The sequence below is a fragment of the Sturnus vulgaris genome, chromosome 2 (genome assembly GCF_052056855.1).
Source record: "Sturnus vulgaris isolate bStuVul1 chromosome 2, bStuVul1.hap1, whole genome shotgun sequence".
Classification (NCBI taxonomy): domain Eukaryota; kingdom Metazoa; phylum Chordata; class Aves; order Passeriformes; family Sturnidae; genus Sturnus; species Sturnus vulgaris.
Window position 1 is genome coordinate 78,283,631 of NC_142244.1, and position 22,880 is coordinate 78,306,510.

At 38.0% G+C, this 22,880-nt stretch overlaps 1 protein-coding gene across 1 annotated transcript in view; it reads left to right on the plus strand.

Annotated features, from left to right (window-relative positions):
* Nucleotides 1-22,880, plus strand: part of GPC6 (glypican 6) — a 724,435-nt gene that overhangs the window by 638,160 nt on the left and 63,395 nt on the right. The window contains exons 5-7 of the mRNA XM_088159818.1: nucleotides 7,927-8,057; nucleotides 15,732-15,875; nucleotides 20,120-20,149. Coding sequence (XP_088015944.1) covers nucleotides 7,927-8,057; nucleotides 15,732-15,875; nucleotides 20,120-20,149 — 305 coding nt within the window. The remainder of the gene's footprint in view (nucleotides 1-7,926; nucleotides 8,058-15,731; nucleotides 15,876-20,119; nucleotides 20,150-22,880) is intronic.

Here is a 22,880-nt window from a genome sequence, read left to right on the forward strand (position 1 = left end):
AATTAATGAGATCCAGCGCTAAAAGTTTAATTAGTTCTAGGCAGCACAATACAAGAGAGCTCTTTTAAAGGAAATAAAGAAAACAGAAAAAGGCCTGAGGAAATCACTTATGAAAACAGAATAAGAAAATTAACATGGAAAATATGACCAAGCACAAACTAAAAGACATGATAAATATCTACATATATCTGAGGGAGGTAAAAAACAAGAAATAATCAAACTGTTTAAGATTTTATGAAGCAACTTATTAGAAACAGTTGATTTAAATTAAGCAGCAGAGAAAATATACCACAGAGCTGGACAAATATTCTAATAATCATGTATGGCAGACAATGAAATACCTTTCATTAAAAGTCAGAAGAATGTAGCAAAGCTATTTTAAAATTTTTCTGCACAGATCTCTAGGGAATTTTTACCTAGGAATTTATATCTGCACAGGCTTTGGAATGGTTGAAAGGATCTTTGAGGTTCTAATGTCTTTGACTGTATAAAGATAATGCAAACTATATACCCAGGAGATTTTACTAAGGATACATTTAAATGTAATAGGAAATTTCAGACTATGATTTTTTCTTTTCAAGCATTTCAGCCTATCTCAACCAGAAAGAGGCAGAAACATGGACTTTTTTCAGTGTTCCAAACTCCACCTATCTTCAAAGAATTATGCACACTACTCTGTGTTAATACAAATTTAAATTAACTATGAAAGGTAACATACAGGCATGTATCAATGGGGGTTCTTTTATTTACTAGTATTTCCTGTGACTGACAATGAGACCTTTTAAACCTCTCTTGGCATATGGTAAAAGCAACAAGACAAAGATTTTAGAAATGTATTATGTTTTATTAATTGATGCATGTCAAATATTCATACAGAATCCTCAACGTTTGGCAATAATGTTAGCTAAAAGTCCAGTTCAGAAGAATATCTTGCATTTGGCCACTATAGGTAGTGGAAGAATAGGAATGGTAGACAAAGCTTACCATTTTGCCTAGTCTTTGCTACTTTCTTTTTGCATACATGAACAAAAATAAGACATGATCTAATAACAGTGTATAAATTATTTAGAATTCCTCAAAGTTGTAGAAAGACATAGAAGAACAGTAATTTTTTTTTGCCATTTTTTCTGTATATGGAAGAAAAATGTATGTTATGTGAAATACTCAAAAAAAAATCTAGTGAAACTGCAGTTCACCCAACAAAAACTCATTTCGTTTCTATCAGATGCAAAAAGATGACAATTGCATGTCAATAACTTTTCATACATATATCGTAATTTGTTGAGCTGCTCAGCCTAAGAGACAGTTGGATACAATCCCAGTAGGAGTAATAAAAATTCCTTTTAGTTTATTCATACTATTGACAATTCTTTTTTTCCTTTTTATTTTGAAGGAAAAGTAAGTGATACCGTGATGAACCAACATGGCTACATAGCTGATCAGAAATATCAAAAACCACATTTTAATTCTCAAATCTGTACATTCTTATAATTAAAACATAGATTTAAAAAAACTGGATCTGATACTCTACACTTGTTTTTAAAGTTTGCCTTTTAATTAGCTGGTAATTAACCTGGCAGGGACAATTCTGGATTCCAGTCCCTCCTGAAATAATTTGTGACATAATCTCATTACGTCATGCTTCAGACATCAGCCATTCAAGCATAAGCCAGAAAGCTGGATTCACCCTCTCTTGCCTTAAATATCAATCTTTCCGTTCAGAATAGTTAAGTATTCCATAGAAACAGCTTTAAAAGGAGAGCTATTGGGAACTTTAGAATAGCAGAGATGGTTAAGGTGTTTTTCCAGCAGGTAAAATTTTGAACCTACTTACAGCAGGATAATAAATTGAAACGGAGTTTTCCATGTCTTGGTTATACTGTGTACAGTTGGGCACCTTCAGGAGTGCACCCTTCTGCACTACTCCTTTGAAGAACTTGGTGCTCAAGGATGATGTGCAGAAATGACAGGCTCAGAAGGGATAAGAGGGTGAGTGGATTTCTGTCAGACTGCCCCTGTGGCAGTTCATTTGGGAGGTGCATGCAGGGCCTTTGACTTGAACCAACTCCCCTGAACCATAGCCTGGACCTCAAGACTGTCCAGATTCTGCACCCAGACTAAACCAAGAGTCCAGTAGAAAAATCGGATCTTACCTGCTGCTGGTCTCCTACTCACAGGATCATTGGCTTGAAGCTTGCTAGCAGCATGGTACACACACACACAGAGAATATTCTGCACAACCATGCTGTGATTCTCAACATAAAATGGTTAAGAATAGAGTTTAATAAGGATATAGAGCAGACTGCAGTGATCAGGCCTCTGAAAAGTTTGCTGACCAGTGGTTTTTTAGATGGCTTCTTTCATATGCCCTCTCCCACCTATTTTCCCATGATTGTTTTTTAGCTCACAATAATCCATTTTGCTTTGCCCTTGTTTTCTCCCATGTAAACAACTCACCCCAGACGTGTTTTCCCCATTGCTCCCTGTTTTGTTCAGCTGCATATGCTGGCAATTTTTACCTCCAGAAAAATCTTAACCCACATCCAGCAGTTTCTCTGTTTCTAAGTTTTTGCTTAGGCAAAGACTGACAAGTCATTTGTCTGCATATCTCCAGAGAGAAGCTTAACTGATTATCGTTAACTGAATATCCAAATAAAAATATTGAAATCCCCTTTGCGCAAGTGTAACATGAATTTTAAGAAAATTGCCTTCTCCCATGAAACAAAAGAAAACCAAAACAAATGAACAAATAAAACCAAAACTAACAAAAAGACCACAAAAAAAAAATAAAACAAAAAAAAAGCACGATGTAGAAAATTATAATGCTATTATGCCACACTATAAAGTGTATGTGGACCTTAATGATACTCAGAAAGGTAATCTATAAGGTGTCAGTTTAGCCTCATCAGGATAGAACCATACAGAGTTGTAATACGAATAATAATTTGAAAAAGGGATTATGGACCCTAAGGAAAACAGTAGTTTTGGCATCACTGTCATGCCTTATTCTGTTTTCCTGAGAAGAGTTCTTATCACCTCCCTTAAATGTGAGGTAGAGGTTTACTTTCCTCTTCTTGAATTTTTTTAGTAAATCATAATCTAGCAGTAAAAGTTTTGGCAGAGTATTACGGGGATGTATTTCCACTGATATTATATTTGTAAAAAGTCAATATGTACCCATATTTCACTTTTCAATTTTTAGTTTTTAATTTGTTTCATTAGTTTGCCATCTAACGCTCTAAAGATTTTTATGACCACTATTTATATTTGGTGTCATGATGGAAAACTCACTGAGTTTTACCTACACGACCTAGTAAATACAATCCAGACTCCTGCCTCCCCTTGCCCTTGGTCAGAAGGTTGGGAAGCTACCAAATGATCGCTGCCTTGCAGCCCAGCATATCAACAGTTATATCTTTTTCCAAAACAGTCATTGCCACTCTCAAGGTCATAGTCAACTGCAACAGGTTGCCATTCTATTTAAAACTGATCTGCAATCCATGGTCTTGTCCATAGACAAATCCTTTGAAGTTTCACAAATAAAAATTTACCCTTACTTTTTTTCACCAGCAGATTTGGGAACAAACACTTTGCAGTTCTCCATAAATAAGTGCAAGACCACATACCTAGAAGAAAAATAGAGAACTCTTAATAGGGAATTTAAAATAAGATCTTCCTCCTTTTTTTTTCCCAAAACAAAATATACCTGACAGTTTTGTGAAGGACATGCAACTTAGTATTTTACCATCTTTTATTTCCATGAAGAAAAAACATTTATAGACTTCATCCATAGATTCTTTTTTGGATTCCCCTGGGGGAAGCTCAGCCACAGCTGGAATCTCACTGATAATTTTGAAGTAGAAGAGCAACAATGTGCATGAAAGGAAAAACTGATGTCACAGCCAAATTAACAGAGACCCTAAAAATGCCTTTCCTTATCAGCCTCCCGAATTTTCCCTATCAGACCCTCCTTGCATTTTCTTGATGATAGAAAGGAGGCAAGAAAAAGGAGGAAGTTCTTGTGAGAACTTTGTATTTCAGCCTAGTTTTGGGGGGGGTTGACTTGTCAGAAGTCTCATAAATCAGTGTCATTGTCCCTGCTCCTTCTATCTCAATCTGGAATTCACTAGAAAGTTTTCTGGGAAACTGCTCTGAAAGAAATATAACACACACAAGAACACATCACTTTTGGTATCAAGATAATAAGAAGGAGTCTTGATGCATTTCCAAGGAAACAGAGGCAGATTCTTGTCTATTTGTATTGTTAGTCTATTCATTATTTTGCCTGGAGATGCTTAGGGCTCATAAAGTATTTCCATATCTTGAAATTCACATCTGGTCTTCTGAATTTTTTAGTTATACAATAAATAACTTAGCATGATGTCCAATTTCTCCTGTGCTTCTCATTAAAATGGCACCTATAAAACCTAAAAAGAAAAAAAAAACCTACAAAGTTTACCAAAACTATCTTCAGGATGTCTGAGGAAAAATAAAGAACATATGTAATTGAACAATACAGTCCAAGTATATTAACAAGATATAAAACAGGTGAGTCAATCACCCAATTTTCAGATTTTTTTATAATAACTAAGTTCCCAATATCTACTATTTGAGGTGATTTGGAAATTGTTAAGCCCACTCAGATTTACTCTGAACTCAACTAGGCTTTTATCCAGTTCAAGGGTCTGTTCTTGAGAATTAGGATTGCAAGACTAAAGCATCTAGATTTTCTGAACTTTATTTTGAAATCTTTCCAGCTTCTCATGTAATAATATTCACAACATACCTAGAAGGAAAAAAAAAAAGGACTCGGGACAGCAGTGGTTTTTTTGTTGATATACAATTACACGATTATAAATTTGAAGAGCTACAGTCTGGTGAAAACCATTACAACATTTTGATTGTCCTGTTATAAATCTCAGGTTATTATATTTCATCGGATTTTCACTATATTAAACCTTACAACTTCCATTTCACTCAACCGCACAGGGTACCTGGTATGTATGTGCTCATATGGAACTGTACAAGTGAAAAATAAAGTTTATCACTGTAGTGAGAGTTAAGGTGGGCAAAAAACAGAATTCAACCTAATGACCCAAGGAAATATTTTCCAAGAGAGTAATTCACCTTAAACACTGTACAGTGTTTCTTCCTAAAATCAGTGTTATGGATGAAAAATTCAATCTTAATTTAAATCTGAGGCCTAACTCAAAAAAATTGTAGTATGAAGCTAGTTAAATCCAGAAGTGAGTTTATTAACAATAATAATTATAGCTTGTTCTTCCAGGTTTCCCTCAGTCTATGGTTGTCAGGTATCATCTGGATATGTTTGATTTAGTTAGGATCAGCATGATGGTTAGAAAAAGGGTAGAAGGAAGAGCCCAGTCAGAGAGGGGCTAAGAAAATCGTTTTGGCATTCATAGAAGTGGCACTTGATCATCCTCTTTTGCTAGACTGAGCTTGTAGTACTCTTACCAGAAGGAGACAAGAATAACCCAGCAGCCTGGTCACTGCTAAGTCAGCCGTGGACCCACAAAGCTTCTGAAATTGAAGTAAAAATGAGTCCTCAAACATTAATTTTCCATTTGTGCAAGAACTCATCTGAACTGTGCAACTGTCCAAGACTTCTAGTCTGAGCTGATCCCTAAAATGAGCCTTAACTGGAAGCACAACTTGTGTCAGCCTCAGAAATAATATTGCAGGAGGAACTTGTTTTACTTCAGCTCTTCAAGCATCTCTTGTCACAGCATTTAATCTGTTTCTCAGACTCTTCCTCTTCAAATATGTCTCTATATAGGCCTCTACCTCAACATTAATACTGTCCCACATCCTAACCCAAAAATGAAAATACAAACTGCTGATATAAAGATGTATCTGTCATCAATAAAGGTGTGGATATTTCAAATTATATTTTTCCCTCAACCCCTTGCTCCCCAGGCAACTAAATAAAAGATCACAAGGCTCTAATGTCAAGTGCCACTGTTGGCTCATAGCTACTCACTGCTTCAGAGCAGCTTCTCCACAGACTTAAGCTATGAATTGCTGCCTGGAGTGGTCCAGATAAAATCCAGCCACCAGCACCTGTGCCCTAACAATGCCTAGTACTGGTCGTGGTACCTAGGACTTAAGCTGGTCACACTGCCCACAAGGTACTAAAGCATAAATGTTTTATACAAGTCATTCTGAACATGAGAAAGAAAATATTTCATGAGAGTCCACACTTACAAATTCTCTTTTTAATTTTTTTTGCATGTGGAAAAACTGCTAACTTATTGCAGTAATCTGTGTCTGTGTGTGCATGTGTATATGTATATGTATATGTGTGTCTTTGTGTGCATGAAAACTGTTTTCTCTCTCAGAGGTAGTTCCCATTTTCACCATTTCCCACTGGAAATAACATAAACTGGAGAATTTTGAAATAATGTGCAGACAAAATAACACCTCTGCTTGAAACCAATTTCCTATCATCTCATCATTTCTCACAGTTAGCAACAAGTGTATAGCACTCCAAATAACTGGCATTACACTCTTCCCAGCCTAAAAATACTGTGAAATATTAGATGTAAATTTGCAATAGTGCTTAGGTGCTACATGCCAATCAATTCCAGTTTCAGTGGGATTTCTGGGTATGCACTGAGCATATAAACAACATAATGCAGTCCTAGGGTGAGGCTGTGCATGGAGATGTGTGTCTCAACTGCTAGAGTGAGACACCAGCCACTTCTTCCCATACCTCCATACATGCACTTGTGCTTTTATGGGGAAGGAGAAGATGTCCATGCTGGAACAAACCTCTCTGACTTGCAGCCAAGTGTGAAGCACACAAGCACTGCTGTCAGGTCTATGGGGAGCTCCATGCCTTCTCCACACAGCTGCTGTGGGACTGGTGCTTACAACAGCAAAGCAGGCATGGGTCTGTTTTAGAAGGAAGTCTGCTTGGTACTTTCTGGAGCTCAAGTCTGATGTATAAAGACGAGAGTATGTGAAGATTTTTGTTTATCATGTCAAAGTTACAAGCATTACAATCTGCTTAAAGTTAATTAGTTGCTGAAAACTTTAAATCTAACAGAGAAGACAAGGATTGAATATTATATTCAAAGGATATATTGTAAATCCAGTTTATCAAATGGCTATTGCCGCATAAATTATGATAAATTTGTGTTTGTGTATAGACAAATGTATCTGATTGGTGGCCAAACCTTTTTTATTGCTATGAATTTTGGTTCAGTTGCTTGGTTTTTACTTGTTAATGAACATAAAAATATTAAATTATTTTGCAGAGGGACTCTAATGGAAGTCAAGCAAACTTTTTTGTTTTAATCCAAAACATACAAACCATATATGTTTTTGCATGCAACTTACAGCCATGTTTTGAAAATGTAGCAAGGCAAACATGGATTATACCTATATACTATGGCAGAAATCCAATATTCATCTACTGTTCATATTGCAAGAAAATGAGGTCATTAAGGTCAGAAAAAACAGCTACTATAATTATAACAGCCTGATATATCATATCAAAATTTTGATCATCTCACACAAACTGTAAGAACATGCCCCAAGGATTCATTTCTATCATCCTGCTTTTTCTTGGGAAGGAGATTGCATAAGTACCCTCCAGAGCACTGGCTGTTTCAAGAAGCCGTGCAAAATTATTTTACCCCAAGCTTGATAATTCTATGGCAACTAATATTAATCTAGCTTTTAAAGTCTTTATTCCTCTTTTTGTGGTGGCAGCAGTAGAGGAAGATATTTTTGACAGCTGGGAAGCTGCCCTGCAGGCTTCACAGTGCTGCTGTCACACATCCCCTCAGACTCCTGCTGAGGAGTGCTCAGTATCCACACCTACAGCTGGCAATGCTGGTCTGCCTGAGGAACCCAAAGGTATCCCTTCTTTAAGGGAATGGCTGCTTTGTGTTTTAACAGATGCTATGCTTCTGGTAGCGGAGAGATTAGAGGGACCATTCAACATTGAATCAGTCATGGATCCTATTGATGTCAAGATTTCTGAAGCCATCATGAACATGCAAGAAAACAGCATGCAGGTGTCAGCAAAGGTACTGTGTGAGTCGTGCCTTCTCTGTTGTTGAATGTCACAAGAGGGGGGAAAAACATCTCCACCAATTTTTCTGTCTAGACTTTAAGAAAGATTGTCCAGACCACCAGAAATTACTTTGCTTGTTCAACAGCTCACCAGACTGCCTTTGAATTCCTCACCTAGTTAAACAAGTTCGAGTTTTTTCAAAAGAAAGTGGAAGGGAGAAAGCTACCATTTATTAAACTTCAAATTAATAGCTGTAACAGATTTAAGGAAAATAGAGCATGCTGAAAACCAACGGTAACTCTGCTGTAAGCATTATCCTGCAGAGTACACTTGGTGGCTTCCACTCGTGCCTCATCTGTGATTCTCCATATTAACTTCCAAACACATTTTGATTTATCTAGGTCAGACCGAAGCACAATGTGTTTCAGGTGAATACACAAAATGTTCCGTTTAACCTCCTTTGATAACCACTCTAGGGAAATACTACATTGGCTGGTCTCTGATTACCAGACCTCAGTTTGACAGAGTTTTGTCTGGATTCTGACACAAAGATAAACAGACCTAATGATACCAGCTTCCTCCTTTCCATTTTTAATGCGTGTGTGTATACACAGATCACCACCACCTCTGAACCCCATGTTAATAAGATCCTTTGAATTCAGTTGCAGGTGCTGTCGAGCCAATAGTCAACAATTAATGGCTTTGCCTTAATATTCATGAGTGCACTGTAGCTGAAATTTTAAAATCAACAGTTTGCCAAGCCATCTGCATTAGGAGCTTCTGTCTCCCATTTAACTTCCAGTACTCAGTTAGGTACTGGCCAGACCGCCATCAAAGTCAGTGGTTTTCCATTGCTTGGAAGGAAGCTGCTGCAGCTGGGAAAAAGAAGTGGGGACAAAAAGCAGGAGCCTGAGGTTTACATTCTTCCTGTCAACCCAAAATTAGATGCTTTTTATGGCCCCAATGCTGCAGGTTGCTAAAAGTTTCCTCCAATATGCATTTTGCTTTCAACCTACATGACGTTCCTTGGATTTTAAAAGCAGTCTACATCCTGTACGATGAGACTTTATTCTGGCACCACTGATCAAGGTGTTTTAACAGCCATATTTTCTCAAATATTTTGAAGGTTAGCTTCAGCAAACTCAGCCCTTACCTCAAAAAAGAAACAAAAAATATTTTCACTTAAAACTCACCTCAGGCCCAGGTGTATTTCGTTTTCCTTTTTACTTGTTTGGTTTTCAAAGTTTTTCCATTGGCTGGAAAGCTGCATCCCCTGCCAGAGTCCAATGATGTTTTGGCATGAGCTCATCTCACTACTTGTTTGTAGCAGAGCAGACTGTTTCTCCTGTCCCTCAAAAATATTTTATTTGCTGTAAAGATTAATAGCAATGCCATTTGCAATGCAAAAGTTTTCCTCTAAGAGAAACTTTAGACAATATTTTTTTTAATCTTGCAGAACAGAAATTACATCAACAAAATTTATTTCATTATATTTTCATAGATAATAGTGCTGTCTATACTTGAGAGACCTTTGTATATTCTCTGTAGACCATTATTCTCCTGAAATGTGATTTCCTTGATCTCCCAGGTTATATCCATCATTTTTCATGTAACATGAAAATGCTTTACCCCTTAATAAAAGGCAAAGGCTTTGGGTATAGCACTGTGCTCTTCTATGCCAGGCTGCAGACCTGCAGAGATGATACACAAGCAGACTTTGAATCTATCCTCTGTCATCTAATTTTTCCACCTTTTATTCATATTGACTACTTAGAGCTTGGGTGAAAATGACAGATACCTCACCAGATGTAATAGGATGGATGCATGGAATGCAATTGCAGATCTAATGCAGGAAAAAAGCCACTCTTGTCAATTATTCTGAGATGCCACTGAGAAAGCTTCAAGCAGGGTACTGAAATCATGATCTTTTCTGTTTTCTCATTCTTCAGACAATTTTGCACCTTTTATTTGGCTGTACCTACTGAAAAATGTGGTGACTAGGAATCATAGCTATTTTTCCACAAGTCAATCAGTGCCTTTTTACAGTGGAAAAATGCAACACCCACATACATATAGATGGTTTTTCACCACTGACATGCAGCCTTTTCTCCCTAAAAATCTGATTGATGTCTGAGAGAAGACTCTATGCTGTATTCAGTAGAATTTTTGGCCATGTTATATAATCTTGCCTTTCTTTTAAAAGGAGTGGAAAAAATGAAAACAAAAGGTTTCTCCCTCAAGAAGCTCTTACTTACTTCATCCTCTTTGTAGTCAGAAGAAGTAGACCTTATTTAATCCACAATCCAGCACTCCTGTTTCAAATAGTTATATGAAATTTCCCTATTCCAAAAGTCCAAGAAAAAGCCAACGACTTAACAATTAATCAGTGCAGACAGTCAAGGCTTATTGCTTGAGTTCACTCCTTGTCTTTCATTTCCTTAGAAGACACAAACCCTCTGTCTTCCTTTTTTGATGGCTGCACGTCAATACTGAGACAGAGAATTATAGATACCACATGTACCTCTTCTATCTTTGTCCTGCTGACCAAGGACATGCAGACTCAGACACATTCCAGGATCTCTCACTGCATAAAACAGAGCATCTCTTTTCCTCGGCCATTAACTTTTCTTCTTTGTGTGATGGTTATAGTCGATTCTTCCAGCACGTTGAAGTTGACATTAAACATGAGCTAGTATTGTATTAAGATCCTCCAATTCATGCTGAGGCTGCAATCTTTCTCTGTTTTCTTGGTATTTCTCAGCAGTTTATATTCAGCACTGGCTGTCTAGGAAGTCTGACCACAAATCTCTAGGCTTTTTGTCTGCCCACCTGCACAACTATCATGTCCCTTAATGACAGACACACAAGTTCCTAATTTTGCCTCAGGGAAAGTCTCATTCCTGACAGCTGTGACAGCTGGAGATGCCTGTCAAAAAAAGAGCAACAATATAGAAAGTCACACCCCAAGGCCCAGCGGCTTTCTTCTGGAAGGATCTATGTGCTCTGAATATGCCCAAAGTTTCCTTCTCCAAGAGAAGAAAAGGACTGATGATCATCAAAACACTTTTCTATAGATTCATCATCTAACACCTGCAGCCATTCTTACAGAGTACCTTCCACAAACCAAACCACAGAGAGTGCAAAACAATCAGTCTGGGCTGCCTGAGATGCTTCCCAAGACATCAGTACCTTTTAAGAATATGCTTTGCAGCCAGGGTCTACCCAGACTAGAATAATGTTTCCTGAAGGTTGCCTCTGGCAGAGGTCAGGGTGCAGTAGATTTACCTTGGATTTCTGCTTATAATATCTGAGACAGGATAGCCTCATTGAAATCTCATTGTTATGGTCTAGTGACACCTTTTTTGGATTTCAGCAATATGGTGCCAAATTCAGGGCTAAGCAACATGTTGATTATTTCTCAGGCAAAGTTTTTACATTTTGTTCATTGTTTCCCAAGGTTCAGTTCATATCCAAGACAGTCATAGCATAACTTAGCATTTACCTTATTTTCATTCTCATTCTCACTGAGGTTATTCAGGTAGTCATATTCAGAGTCATAACATATAAATGTTCATTTCAATCTTGGCCAAAACAAGCATGTTTTGAGAGTCTTCACAATTTTCCCACAAGGCTGTCAGTACCAACACCTTTGATTCCTGCTTCAAGTCAAAAAGTAAATGCTACATCTGCTCCATTTTAAAAACATGGATGTTTACTACTTGATATCTGCAGAGATTTCTCATTCACAAGTGGAGGAAAACAAAGAAACAGTGCAAAAGATGTTATAACATCCTTTTTTTTTTTTCAAATTGGAGAAAATTCCTAATCTGATTATATCAGCATAATCGTGTCTCCATTGCTGCTCAAAACACGATATATTGAGCTGTTTTCTGCCACAGTCTGGTCCTATACAGTTATGTTAGACTGCTGTAGGAGTCATTTGGCTGCCATGACCAGATTTTTCCACTTTCATACAGTCCATCCCATAAGTGAGTTTCCCCTTAGTAAGTCTTAAATCTTCTTTTATCTGAGTTGATGGATGTGCCATTTTAACCTATAAATATATGTTCCTTCTCAGCAATTACTTCAGCTAAATGGATGAATGAGCTCCATGACATAGCAGACTACCTATGCATTATTTATAAGGAGGATATCTTCACAGAACTACATCCAAGGTTCTTCTTAAAATAGTCCACAGGTTTCATATTAAGGAAACCTCTTCATTTATCTGTGTTCTTTCCAGAGCTCTGTGCAGGAAAAATATAATGGCATTTCAGGTAAAAAAATCAATGCTATTCTATCTGAAGAGTCAATGGAGCAGAATCATATAGAGACACTCAGCTGGAAACACTGAGCACTAGCACATGGCTAAATAACACGATAACCCAAGGCTTTGCAGAGAACAAACTATGCCTTCCACAAAAATTCTAAACTTCAAATTCTCCTGGGAAAAGGGCTCTTTTTTCTACAGTATCTACATCCTAGGCCTGAAGTAGATACTTCCATTTAGTCAGCTCAAGAGATTTAATTCTTCATTGGCTCTGTTGGCTTGTTCTCACGGCTTGGTTCATATCCCTGACCATAGAGATTTGGTCCATTTGAGCTTTAACTGCAGTTCAGTGGGGAATTTGTTTGTGCTGTAAAATCTTAACAAGTGTCTCAGATATCCCAGAACATCCTAAACTACTGTAGATGCTGATGAGAGAGAAACAGAAGGAAGCTTTTGATCTCCCCTATCTTAGATGTATAGCTTAAATGTAGACACATACATGATGACAACTAAATTTAACTTTCTTAATTTCAAATTAAATCCATCCTCGAAATTCAGATGAAATGGACTGCACCAATTATATATAAAATACAAGTTTTTAGAGAGTGGGTTTATGCTTCCAATTCACAGCATGTGTAATGAAACACCTGAATATTTTTCCTGAAATTGTTCTATACCTCTGAGTACCATTGTAAAGGAAGTATTTGATGTGCTTCTTAGGAAGCATTTGTCAATATCAGTTGTCATCTTTACATTTTGTGTTCTGTCACTTAATACCAGGATGCAAATTAAAAAATGTCTCTTTTGCACTCAAAATTCAGTTACTGAATATTGTATCCTTATTGCATTTCTGTTAAGTCATTTAAAAAGCAACTTCTTTTTCTGTGATGTAAATATTACTGTCTAGTTTCCACCTCTATTATTGTCTGACTGCATGTAAATTTGTATAAAACCACTCGCTGCAACTATTTGTATGAAGATAAATGCCACAAAGTCCCTGTTGGGTTTTTTCAGTGCATCATAAGAAAGATAAAATATAAATTATGTAGACTTGCAGTTGCACCACATGGTCATACAAGTAGCTTAACAATCACACACTGGGACATTTAAGGAGACGTGCCCTCACTTTCCTTTCTCCTGAGAATCTAGTTGTATGTTTTGGATAATTGTCTCTTGCTTTGTAGGCAAATACCCAGTTGCTTAATAGAGAAAACGGGATTTCATAGATATCTAAATAAACAATTATGTTTTCAGTGCATAACTTAGATCAAGTCAGAAGAAACTTAAGTAAATTTTGTAAGTATAATTCATGCTCTTAACATATAGATTCCACCCTTTAAATTGTACACTACCCTACATAATCATATGCAAATTTTGACTATTAATCTTAGCTGAATTTTCTTCACAGAGGAAAAATAAGATTCTTTCCTGATGAAAGGTTTAGAGCTTTACAAGCTAAAATCATTTTTCTTTGTTGATTAAAATAATTTATTGTCCAATAGTTCCCAGAACTAGGGAGGCTTGAAACTCTTAAAACAGATATTCTGAGACCAGAACAAACAGTATTCCACTCATAAATTAAAAATCCCAATGGCCATACAACAGCTGACTTGCTGGACTTTGAGCCAAAGCAGGCTTGATGACTGGACATATATTTAGTATGAATCAGCTTCTTTCAGCGAATTTTGTGTCATTTGGGGCCTCTAAATTAACATCATTAAACCTAACTGAGAGCTAGTTTCATGTACCCTGAAAGTTGCACCATGAACTGGGGTCACTCTTCCACAGAGTGCAGTCCTTCAGGCACAGTCTTCTCCAACATGGGTCCCTTCACAGGGTCACAGATCCTACCAGGACCCTGCTCCAGAGTGGGCTCCTCTCTCCACAGCTCTGCAGGTCCCTGCCAGGACCCTGCTCCAGCACAGGCCATCCCCCACGGGGTCACAGCCTCCTCTCAGGCACCCACCTGCTCTGGTGTGGGTCTGTTCCATGGGCTGAGGGTGGATCTCTGCATCCCCATGGCCCTCCATGGGCTGCAGGGGAATCCCAGCTCCAGCACCTGGAGCATCTCCTGCCCTCCTTCTGCACTGACCTTGGTGTCTGCAGAGTTGTTCCTCTCAGATGTTCTCACCCCACTCTGACCTCAATTTCATCTGCACAATGAGCTTTTTTCCTTCTTAAATACGTTATCACAGAGGAATTACTGTCATTTATTTTCAGCCCAGCCTTGGCCAGCAGAGTGTCTGCCCTGTAGCTGGCTGGCATTGGTTCTGCTGGACATGTAGGAAGCTGCCAGCAGCTTGTCACAGAAGCCACCCCTGTAGTCCCCTCACTACCAAAACCTGGCCACAGAAACCAACATAGCCACACAAAAAAGAGTAATTTGGTCCTACAATCAAAACACAGCATCTGCATCCTTTTCACCCCTACAAAGCTAATTCAAACAGTATGTGTATGGCATCAGGGTTTTGTATAATATATCTTATGAGAAATTCTGACATTTAATTTTTTTCTTTTGAATGGGGGCAAAATTATGAAATGGCCAAAATGCAATGGTCACAAAACCAAAGGGGTGATTGTAAAACTGAAAAAGTTGGTATGAAAGCAAACACTAGGATTCTACTTCATGAGAGCACTTGAAAATTTTAACTCCATAGATATTCTACCTCTTTTCAGATGTGTGAAAATGCCCCTTGGAAATATGCTTGATATCCAGTAGTCAAAAGTATCCTCTGGTGTCCTTTAGTACGTTCTAGATACACAATATTGAAACTTTTTTCCAAATGGAAGTACATGAAAAATTTCATAACTGAACATTATTTTCTATACCTAGAAAACAAACATACTAGCAGAAAATTATCACTGCTGCCCACAGTGGTAGTCTGCCCTACCCTTCTTCTAGGGAGGGATTGGTAGGGAATGAGAAAGTTATCCAGCTACAAGACAATTTCATCATTGACCTTTTCTCTAAGACTACAAATAAGATTGCAAGGTGGAAAGAGCTGTAGGTAGCGATTATGGATGACCAATGATTCTGGGTAAATACCACCTTTTAACAAAACTGAAAACAGTTATCAACTATGTCCTGCCACAAAGGACATCCTTTTGTGCTTTTTCTTCCTGCAAAGACAGCAATTAAGATTCTTTCCGATGTTAATTTCTCATAATAATCACCTTCTTAAATTAAGGGGGTTTTAAGGTCCCTATACGTTTCTATACCTTCACCAAGTGATTAATAATGCTAAATTATTAACCTGAGTTTTAATGCAGGCCAAGCCCTCAATTCAGTAGTAAAAAATTGTCAATCAAATCTTGTTTCAAGTGTACAAAAAAAAATTAAGAGGCTGCAAAATACCAGCTTTCCCTTTTTTTATGATTTTCATGTAACCAACATATAACCAAGAATGTCCTTTTCAGGTTTTCCAAGGATGTGGCCAACCAAAACCAGCACCTGCCCTGAGATCTTCCCGCTCTGTCCCTGAAGACTTCAATACCCGGTTTAGACCATATAACCCAGAGGAGCGACCTACAACTGCTGCTGGCACAAGTTTGGATAGGCTGGTAAGGCAAAATATATTCAATTTTCAGATCAGTACAAAAGGCTTGGCTATATACGAGAAGGTGTCATCTCCTGATTTAATAGCTTTTTAATTGCTCTTTATAGTTTCTTTGCCAGCTGTTCCAGCATTCAGTAAAGTCTTTTTTCTCCACTGGAAATGGTATAGAATTTCATTTTAGGACAGCAGTATGGCTCAGTTTTTATGTATTAGATTTGTTAGAAGAGAATAAACTCTTTCCTAGAGAGCAAAAACCACATAAGCCTTTGCAGATACTTTACAGTATAAATTATGTATCAAGAGTAGTCTACAACAATATTTTATATTTTTTGATTTTACGAAAAATTATGTATTAAGGCCATTTTTATCACCTAGTTCTTTAATTTACGCCCTTGCAGAGGCACCTCAGTTTGCTTCACTTCTTTACTTAATTTTAAAATTACCACTGCTTTATTTCCATCCATCTCAACAATTGACTTTAATCAGCTAAAACTTCAGTGATTGTTAATCTTGTTTACTTATTCAATCATTTTGGGAAAAAAAAATACTTTAACATAAGATTATTTTCTTTATTACCAGTCATCGGATTCACATTTCAGACTTCAATGTTCCTGCTATTTATACATCTATAGATTTTTAGAGGGCTAATTACTATGGCTGCTAGTACCATCCCAGCAATCACCTCTAGGTAAAGCCAGTGAGCAAAACGGAAGAGCTGGTTTTAAAAAGGCTGTATCAAATGCCCCCAGTTTATTGCTGCACACTTGCAGAGCACTGGTCTGCCTTGCCAAAGAGAGCACCCAAATACACCAATGCAGATGAGGACCCAGATATCTTCTTGATGCTGTCATTCATGTGATGGTCACAGCAGTTTTCCACAGTGCCAAGTCTTTCCAACCACTTCTGTCTATGCTGTGCCCTATGTACTCCATTCTGTCAATTTTAATGGTAACTCAATAAGAAAATAACATGGCATTTCTAGTCAAGACATGGGATTACACTGCAGCAAAAAGCAACATTTGTTAGTTCTCTGCACTTCTGGAAATAGTGTAGCCTGGTTATCCTACAAGGAGAAGCAGAGAAGATGCTTACCTCCGTTGTAGATCCTACCACAGCAGGATCATAGTGCAGTGCAACATCTCAGGCTGAAAACCCGACTAACAATACTCAACCTATATTTGATAGGATCTTAATTTTACCAATTCACTTTAGATTCAGAGAACCAGTCCTTCTACATTGCTCAGAGCAGAGGACTGGATCTTAATGTAGAACTGGCCAAGATGAAGTGAAAGGTCACCAAAACCTTTATGTTTCAATCATGCTTTGTCAAATCTAAAGGTTGCAAACAGCTGAAATGGGAGAAAGAGCATAAAGACGAAAGGACTGAAAGCATAGCTCAGCTTGGATTAGTCTGATGATGTAGAACAGTTCAAGCAGTTTTTAATGAAAAAGGAAGGTTTAAGATACATTACATATTGACATAAGAAAAATACTTCTGAACATATTAATATCCTTTTAAAATATTAACTTGCAAAATACTGAGCAACACACTGAATAAAGCAGAGATATGTCCTATGCTGCCAGCCTTTAAAGGCTGAAACTAATGAAAGTTGCCAATGCAGATAATTCTTTATAACTTTTAGACTTTGAAAGGGGAACTTATCTCCATATAATTTAACTAGCTTTGTTCATGCATTATTTCAGGTAAAAAACAAGGAGTTTAATATTGCTGCTCTTAATCTAAAAAATTTTCAGATCTAATTCCTATTTCCTTTTCTTGCTGATGGCATTTAAAATAATTACTATTTATGGTCTGTTAATGATGAGTGTTGGTATCAAATCCATCTTCAAATGGCAGTGATGAATGTGTTGTCTCATTCTGGGCTGGGACCAACCATCTCTCAATTCAGAGATGGCTGATGATCTCAGTGGAGCTAGGAAAGGTAGTTTATGTGGATTAGAGCAGACGGCCTTATTTCAGAGCTGTAATCCCTTAGCAGCTCTTGGGAAAGGTCACTGCCTGCATCTCACACCATCTTGGGTAATTTTACCCAGAAGGATATAAATGCTACACTCCTGCCTCACAGAAACACCATTTAACCTGTCTTAGAACCTCAGCTTTCCATGTGCTGTGTAATTCCCTGAATGATGCTTCTCTCCTCATTAATTATAGCCAGAGCTTGGAGGACCAGCTTCATTTGGACACTCCTAACCCTTGCACTGTTAACAGGATGTAAGGAGGACCCCATGCACAGCATTATTCTTGTCTGCACACTGATCATTTCTGTTGCTTCCTTCATATAAATACACTGCAATATTAGTATTTTATTGGTATTTTCAAACACTTAAAGACCGTTTCGATTATTATAGATATAAGAAACAAGTCTTTTCTTGTGATTCAGAAGACTGTTCAGTGTTATATTAATGCTTTTAGAAGTCTATTCTGGAGTTTGTATTCATGAAACACTGTCAGACCACTTAACTTTAAACTGTCACCACAAAGTCCAAACATACAGTTACAAAAACCTCAAAAGAAATGACAAATCATTCTGCTTTTATCTGCCTTTGACAGCAGAAGAAACCAAGTTTAGAAAATATTTCCTCTGCATCTCAATGTTATACAAACATGCAGCATATCTGAATCAAATTATGTTTTAGTACTACTCATATCCCCACTTATAAACTTAATTAAGTTGGGCATATTTTATCAGGTATTTTGCACAAAGCAGCCCTCATAAGACGCCTATGCTGAAATCACCAGGTACTGAACCCATCTAAGAAGATGCTTCTTCATCCTTGCCTGAGCTTATGTGATTAATCCAGCCACTGCATTTTAAAAGGAGAGAAAGTGATTTCTCTATGTCACTGTCATAGCTGTAACAAGTAAGGCTTAAGAAATAAGAAATAGATCAAAATTAATTATAAGAAATGTGGAAAAATTTCAATATCCCCCAAAAGCTGTGGTGTATGTGGTTTTAAAGCATCTGATGCATTTAGAAAGTTATGTAGAGCTTGAGAGACTTGTCTCAGCATGGATGAAAAGCATCATCTGAGACATCCTAGGGTATCTGAAATATAGGACCAACAGAGGACTAAAGGACACCAGTACACTTCTGGAGCAGCAGAGGGAAGCTGACTTGAATACACTACAGAAACTCAAGCAATTCAAGATACTTATGCTCAGACAATTCAATGACAACTTCACAGCACTGAGCCTAAAAGTCAGGCTCTTTCTGAAGTCAATGGAGATAGACACACATCTTTGGAGAGTGATTCACCCCATCTGTCACAGACAGTGCTCAAAGACTGGGAAATAAAAGACTCAGTTGGAATATCCACATGTAGATAGACAAGACTGAAAGGCCTTGGAGTATTTAAGTCATTTAACTGAGTTGGAAGATAGAATAGTAATTTGAGATGCTTATGCTCCCCTGGACTGGCAGCTGAAGTCTGGATAGAACACCCTAGAGGATGTTCACTATGAGGCATCCAAGTGGGAGAACAGAACTGAGCCCCAGCTGTTCTCTGCAGGTTGCACCATGTGAAATGTGGCTACATAAATATAGTCACTTAATGCTCTTTGAGATCCTTGTGCTCTTCGAGATGCTCTTCAAGGTGAACATAGGGTTACAGGAAACCTGGTTGGAAGTAAGATGGAATATCTTAGAGATGCTAAATTCACTTGCTCTGCCTACATTTCAGTAACTGTATTCCACCTTACACTGACTGTAACAATAGCAAAAATCAGTTTTCTGATTCAGTATAGAAATTTGTAGTGCAGATACCTAGAACCAGCTACCTTGATTTGAGTCCAGATGACTGTCATTTTTACTGAGAGAAAAAAAGGCCTTCATTCAGTTGTCCAAGCATGGGTTTAGGCTACTGGTTTGAGATCACGTATTTCTAAAGCACAATTCATCTCATCCTAAAGTATACATTTGAACAACTCAGAGAAATCTTCCCATATCCCTCTATTACAAAGTGCCAGAAAGTGACAATCTTAGTCCAGGCATCTAGAAAATACACCTGAAGATCACTAAATTTTAAAATTGTCAAAAATTAAATAATTTTAACCACTGATCACACCTGCTTCTGTAGAGCATGATCTAAAGTTTCTCATTTAAAATCAACTGCTTATAGACTCGTTATCTTCTCTGTGGTTGCCTGTTTGGTATAACCTGTGGTTTATTTTGTTTTGTTTTGTTTTGTTTTTCTGTTCCCTCAATATGTTTCCCTCTTGCTTCCCAGAGGACTATCTGGAGGACAATGCAACATGGTGTAAGCTTTGGTATTCTTATTCTTCACTTCATTCCCATTTGTATTTGCACAATGCTGGACAAAGCACTTGTTTAAGTTTCATCTTCACCATCTTTATTTTGTGTGTGTGTGTGTCTTGTAGGCTAAAATACTAGCAGTTCTTTCTGTAATTTTGCTTTCTGATTTCATTTTGCCAAGTGCCAGAGCTGCTGTTCCTTTCTAGTATTTTTATCTCACCTCAAGGATGATGCTTCATCCCCAGAAAGAAGTTGTGTATTCCTCCAGTGAACTAAAAACTGGTGTAAGCATCCCCATAGTCTCAAACCCCAAAGGGCATGTGGAGCAAATGCCTGGAGCAATGGAAATTAGCTCCCAGGCCTTCCTGGGCTCTCTCCCTAAAACTGTCCCTGTCTTGCTGGCCAATCTCCTTATGCTTTACAGATTCATAAGTTTTTGTGGCTGTTAGAGGTCCCTGGTTCCAGGTAGAAAAGCCTTCCTCAGCAGAGCTCATTCAGCACAGCCCAAGGGGAAGGCAGGAACACTGCACAGATTTGCATTTAGCATGGACTTCTTAGCAGGACTAATTAGTCTACAGAGAGCACCATGCTGATACAGCCATGCTGCTTCCTGTGTTTGAGCTGCCCCAAGTACCTCTGTATCCACCACATCACTGAACAGCAGTGCTGTCTTAATTCAGCTGGAATTTCTCCTGAGAACATACTGCAGCCTGACCTGGCTGGACGTGGATAAAATAATTCCACGTTTTCTTTCAGGAGGACACGGAAGTTTTCTTGATTTTTCACCAGGGAGCTGATGCACTATTAAACATATAATACATAATGCACATGCATGCTATGGAGACAGGCAACTGAGAAATTGACCATGGCATTCATGGATGATTTGCATTCACATACAGTACAGTGGCTGCATAGAATAGTGGATGAGCATGCACCCTGTCTGAGAAAGAACACCTTTTATGCTCTTTACCCTGGGGAGGGGAATATACTGTGTCACTTTCTGGGAGAATGTTCTTTTAGAGTCTCTTCTGATTTCCTTAAAGTAAAAGTAGATAAAGTCTCAATTTACATGAGGAAAACACCCTGAATTACCTTTTTAGGAATAAACTCCAATGTACTTTAAGTCTCTTTTAACTTTTTTATTCCACTGTGCTAATGTTTTTTGTTACAGTGAAAAAATGTGATGGTAACCTAACATCAGTTGTAAGCAACTTTTTCCCACTGCTCGAAAACAACATGAAATAGAAAATATTACTTTAAAAAATATAATCTGCTTTGCATTTTAACTATAAAAACTATTATAACTAAAAGTAACAGGACTGTATTCAGACATTGATCTGAATAGGCCAGAGAATCCTCCAGGGCACTCCTAAAAGTGAAGTTTTCATTTCAGTATTGTTAGACTCCACTTGGTCCACAATCATAAACTGTTAAATATATGCCATAGTAGCACAATTTTCCTGGGATAGGTTGTTTATCCTCAAGATTTTTTTCCTCAAGAGACCCTAGAATAAAATCCAGAAGGTATAAGTCTTAGACCGTTTAAAGTTCTGGGATTAATTTTACAAAGATCTTCTGCATACTGAGGCCATTGCATGAGATGCAAACAAAGAGCCTGCAAAATACATCATAACTCTGGAGGTTTAGGTCACATCCTTAAGTCTGAAGATGACAGGCTTGCACAAGTGTTTTAGAAGCCCACTGTCTTCCCACGGGCTGCTACCCCAAAACCCTTAGACACTGTGCTGTTGGATTTGATAACCCTGTGTGATGTTAATCAGCAGATGACTCCTGAAATGTGCAGCTCCTCCAGTTTTACGTTTAGGCAGAGTCCTGTTTCTTATTAGCAGTTTGGATGCAATATGCAAAATGAATAAATATGTTTTACCACATTCATTGTGGTCATTTGGTGTTAGATTTAGTCTTTGATTGGTTCTCCAAAAATAAGTGTTTGCTTAGTATCAAGTTTTGTTTAGTCTCAGTTTCGGTCTCATAGCAATATCTAAGTTTAACTCTGTGCAATCATTTTTTCCCCCATGGTTAACACCAGCTCCAGGTGGCAAAGGTGGATGAATGATGGTGGCTGTCAGAACCCTCCTGGGAGACCTGACAGAGTCCTGTTTTTAAAAATGGTGATATTATTCCATCCCCCAGGTGGATGGTTGTGCATGCTGCTGTGCCCGACGCACTGCATTCTGAACGTGCGTGAGGTGTTTGCTAAGACAGGGCTTTGTTACAGTGGCTGCCTCTGCCTTCAGGTGGAATGGGTCTGCCTGCTGCTCAGACCCTGACTAGCATGGGCAAGGAAAGGCCATCTCCCAGCAGTGACAGGAGCCAATTTGTTGTCAAAGAAAACGCACAAAGCTTGACTGCCGTGCAGTCTCTGCCTGGCCTGAAGAGTGATGTCTTGTGGAATACAGCACCTGCTTGACCATCTTCTAAAATTAATTTTTTAGTACTAATTGAACTTCCTTTACCTGATGGATGTGAAGACCCACTGAGAGTCATCATCTCATTTCCAGGAAAATCTTAGGGGTGTGAATTGTACTATGGATCACTGTTAGAGAGGTGGGGAATGCAAAACCTGTAGATAGAATCCACTCCTAATCACCAGACTTTCAGCAAACAGTAAGATGAGGAAATGGCACAGTCATGGGTCTTCACCTGGTGTACATTAAAAATTATGTGATTTCTGAGCTTGGCTGTTAGGGTAAAGAAAAGTAAGATATCTAGGC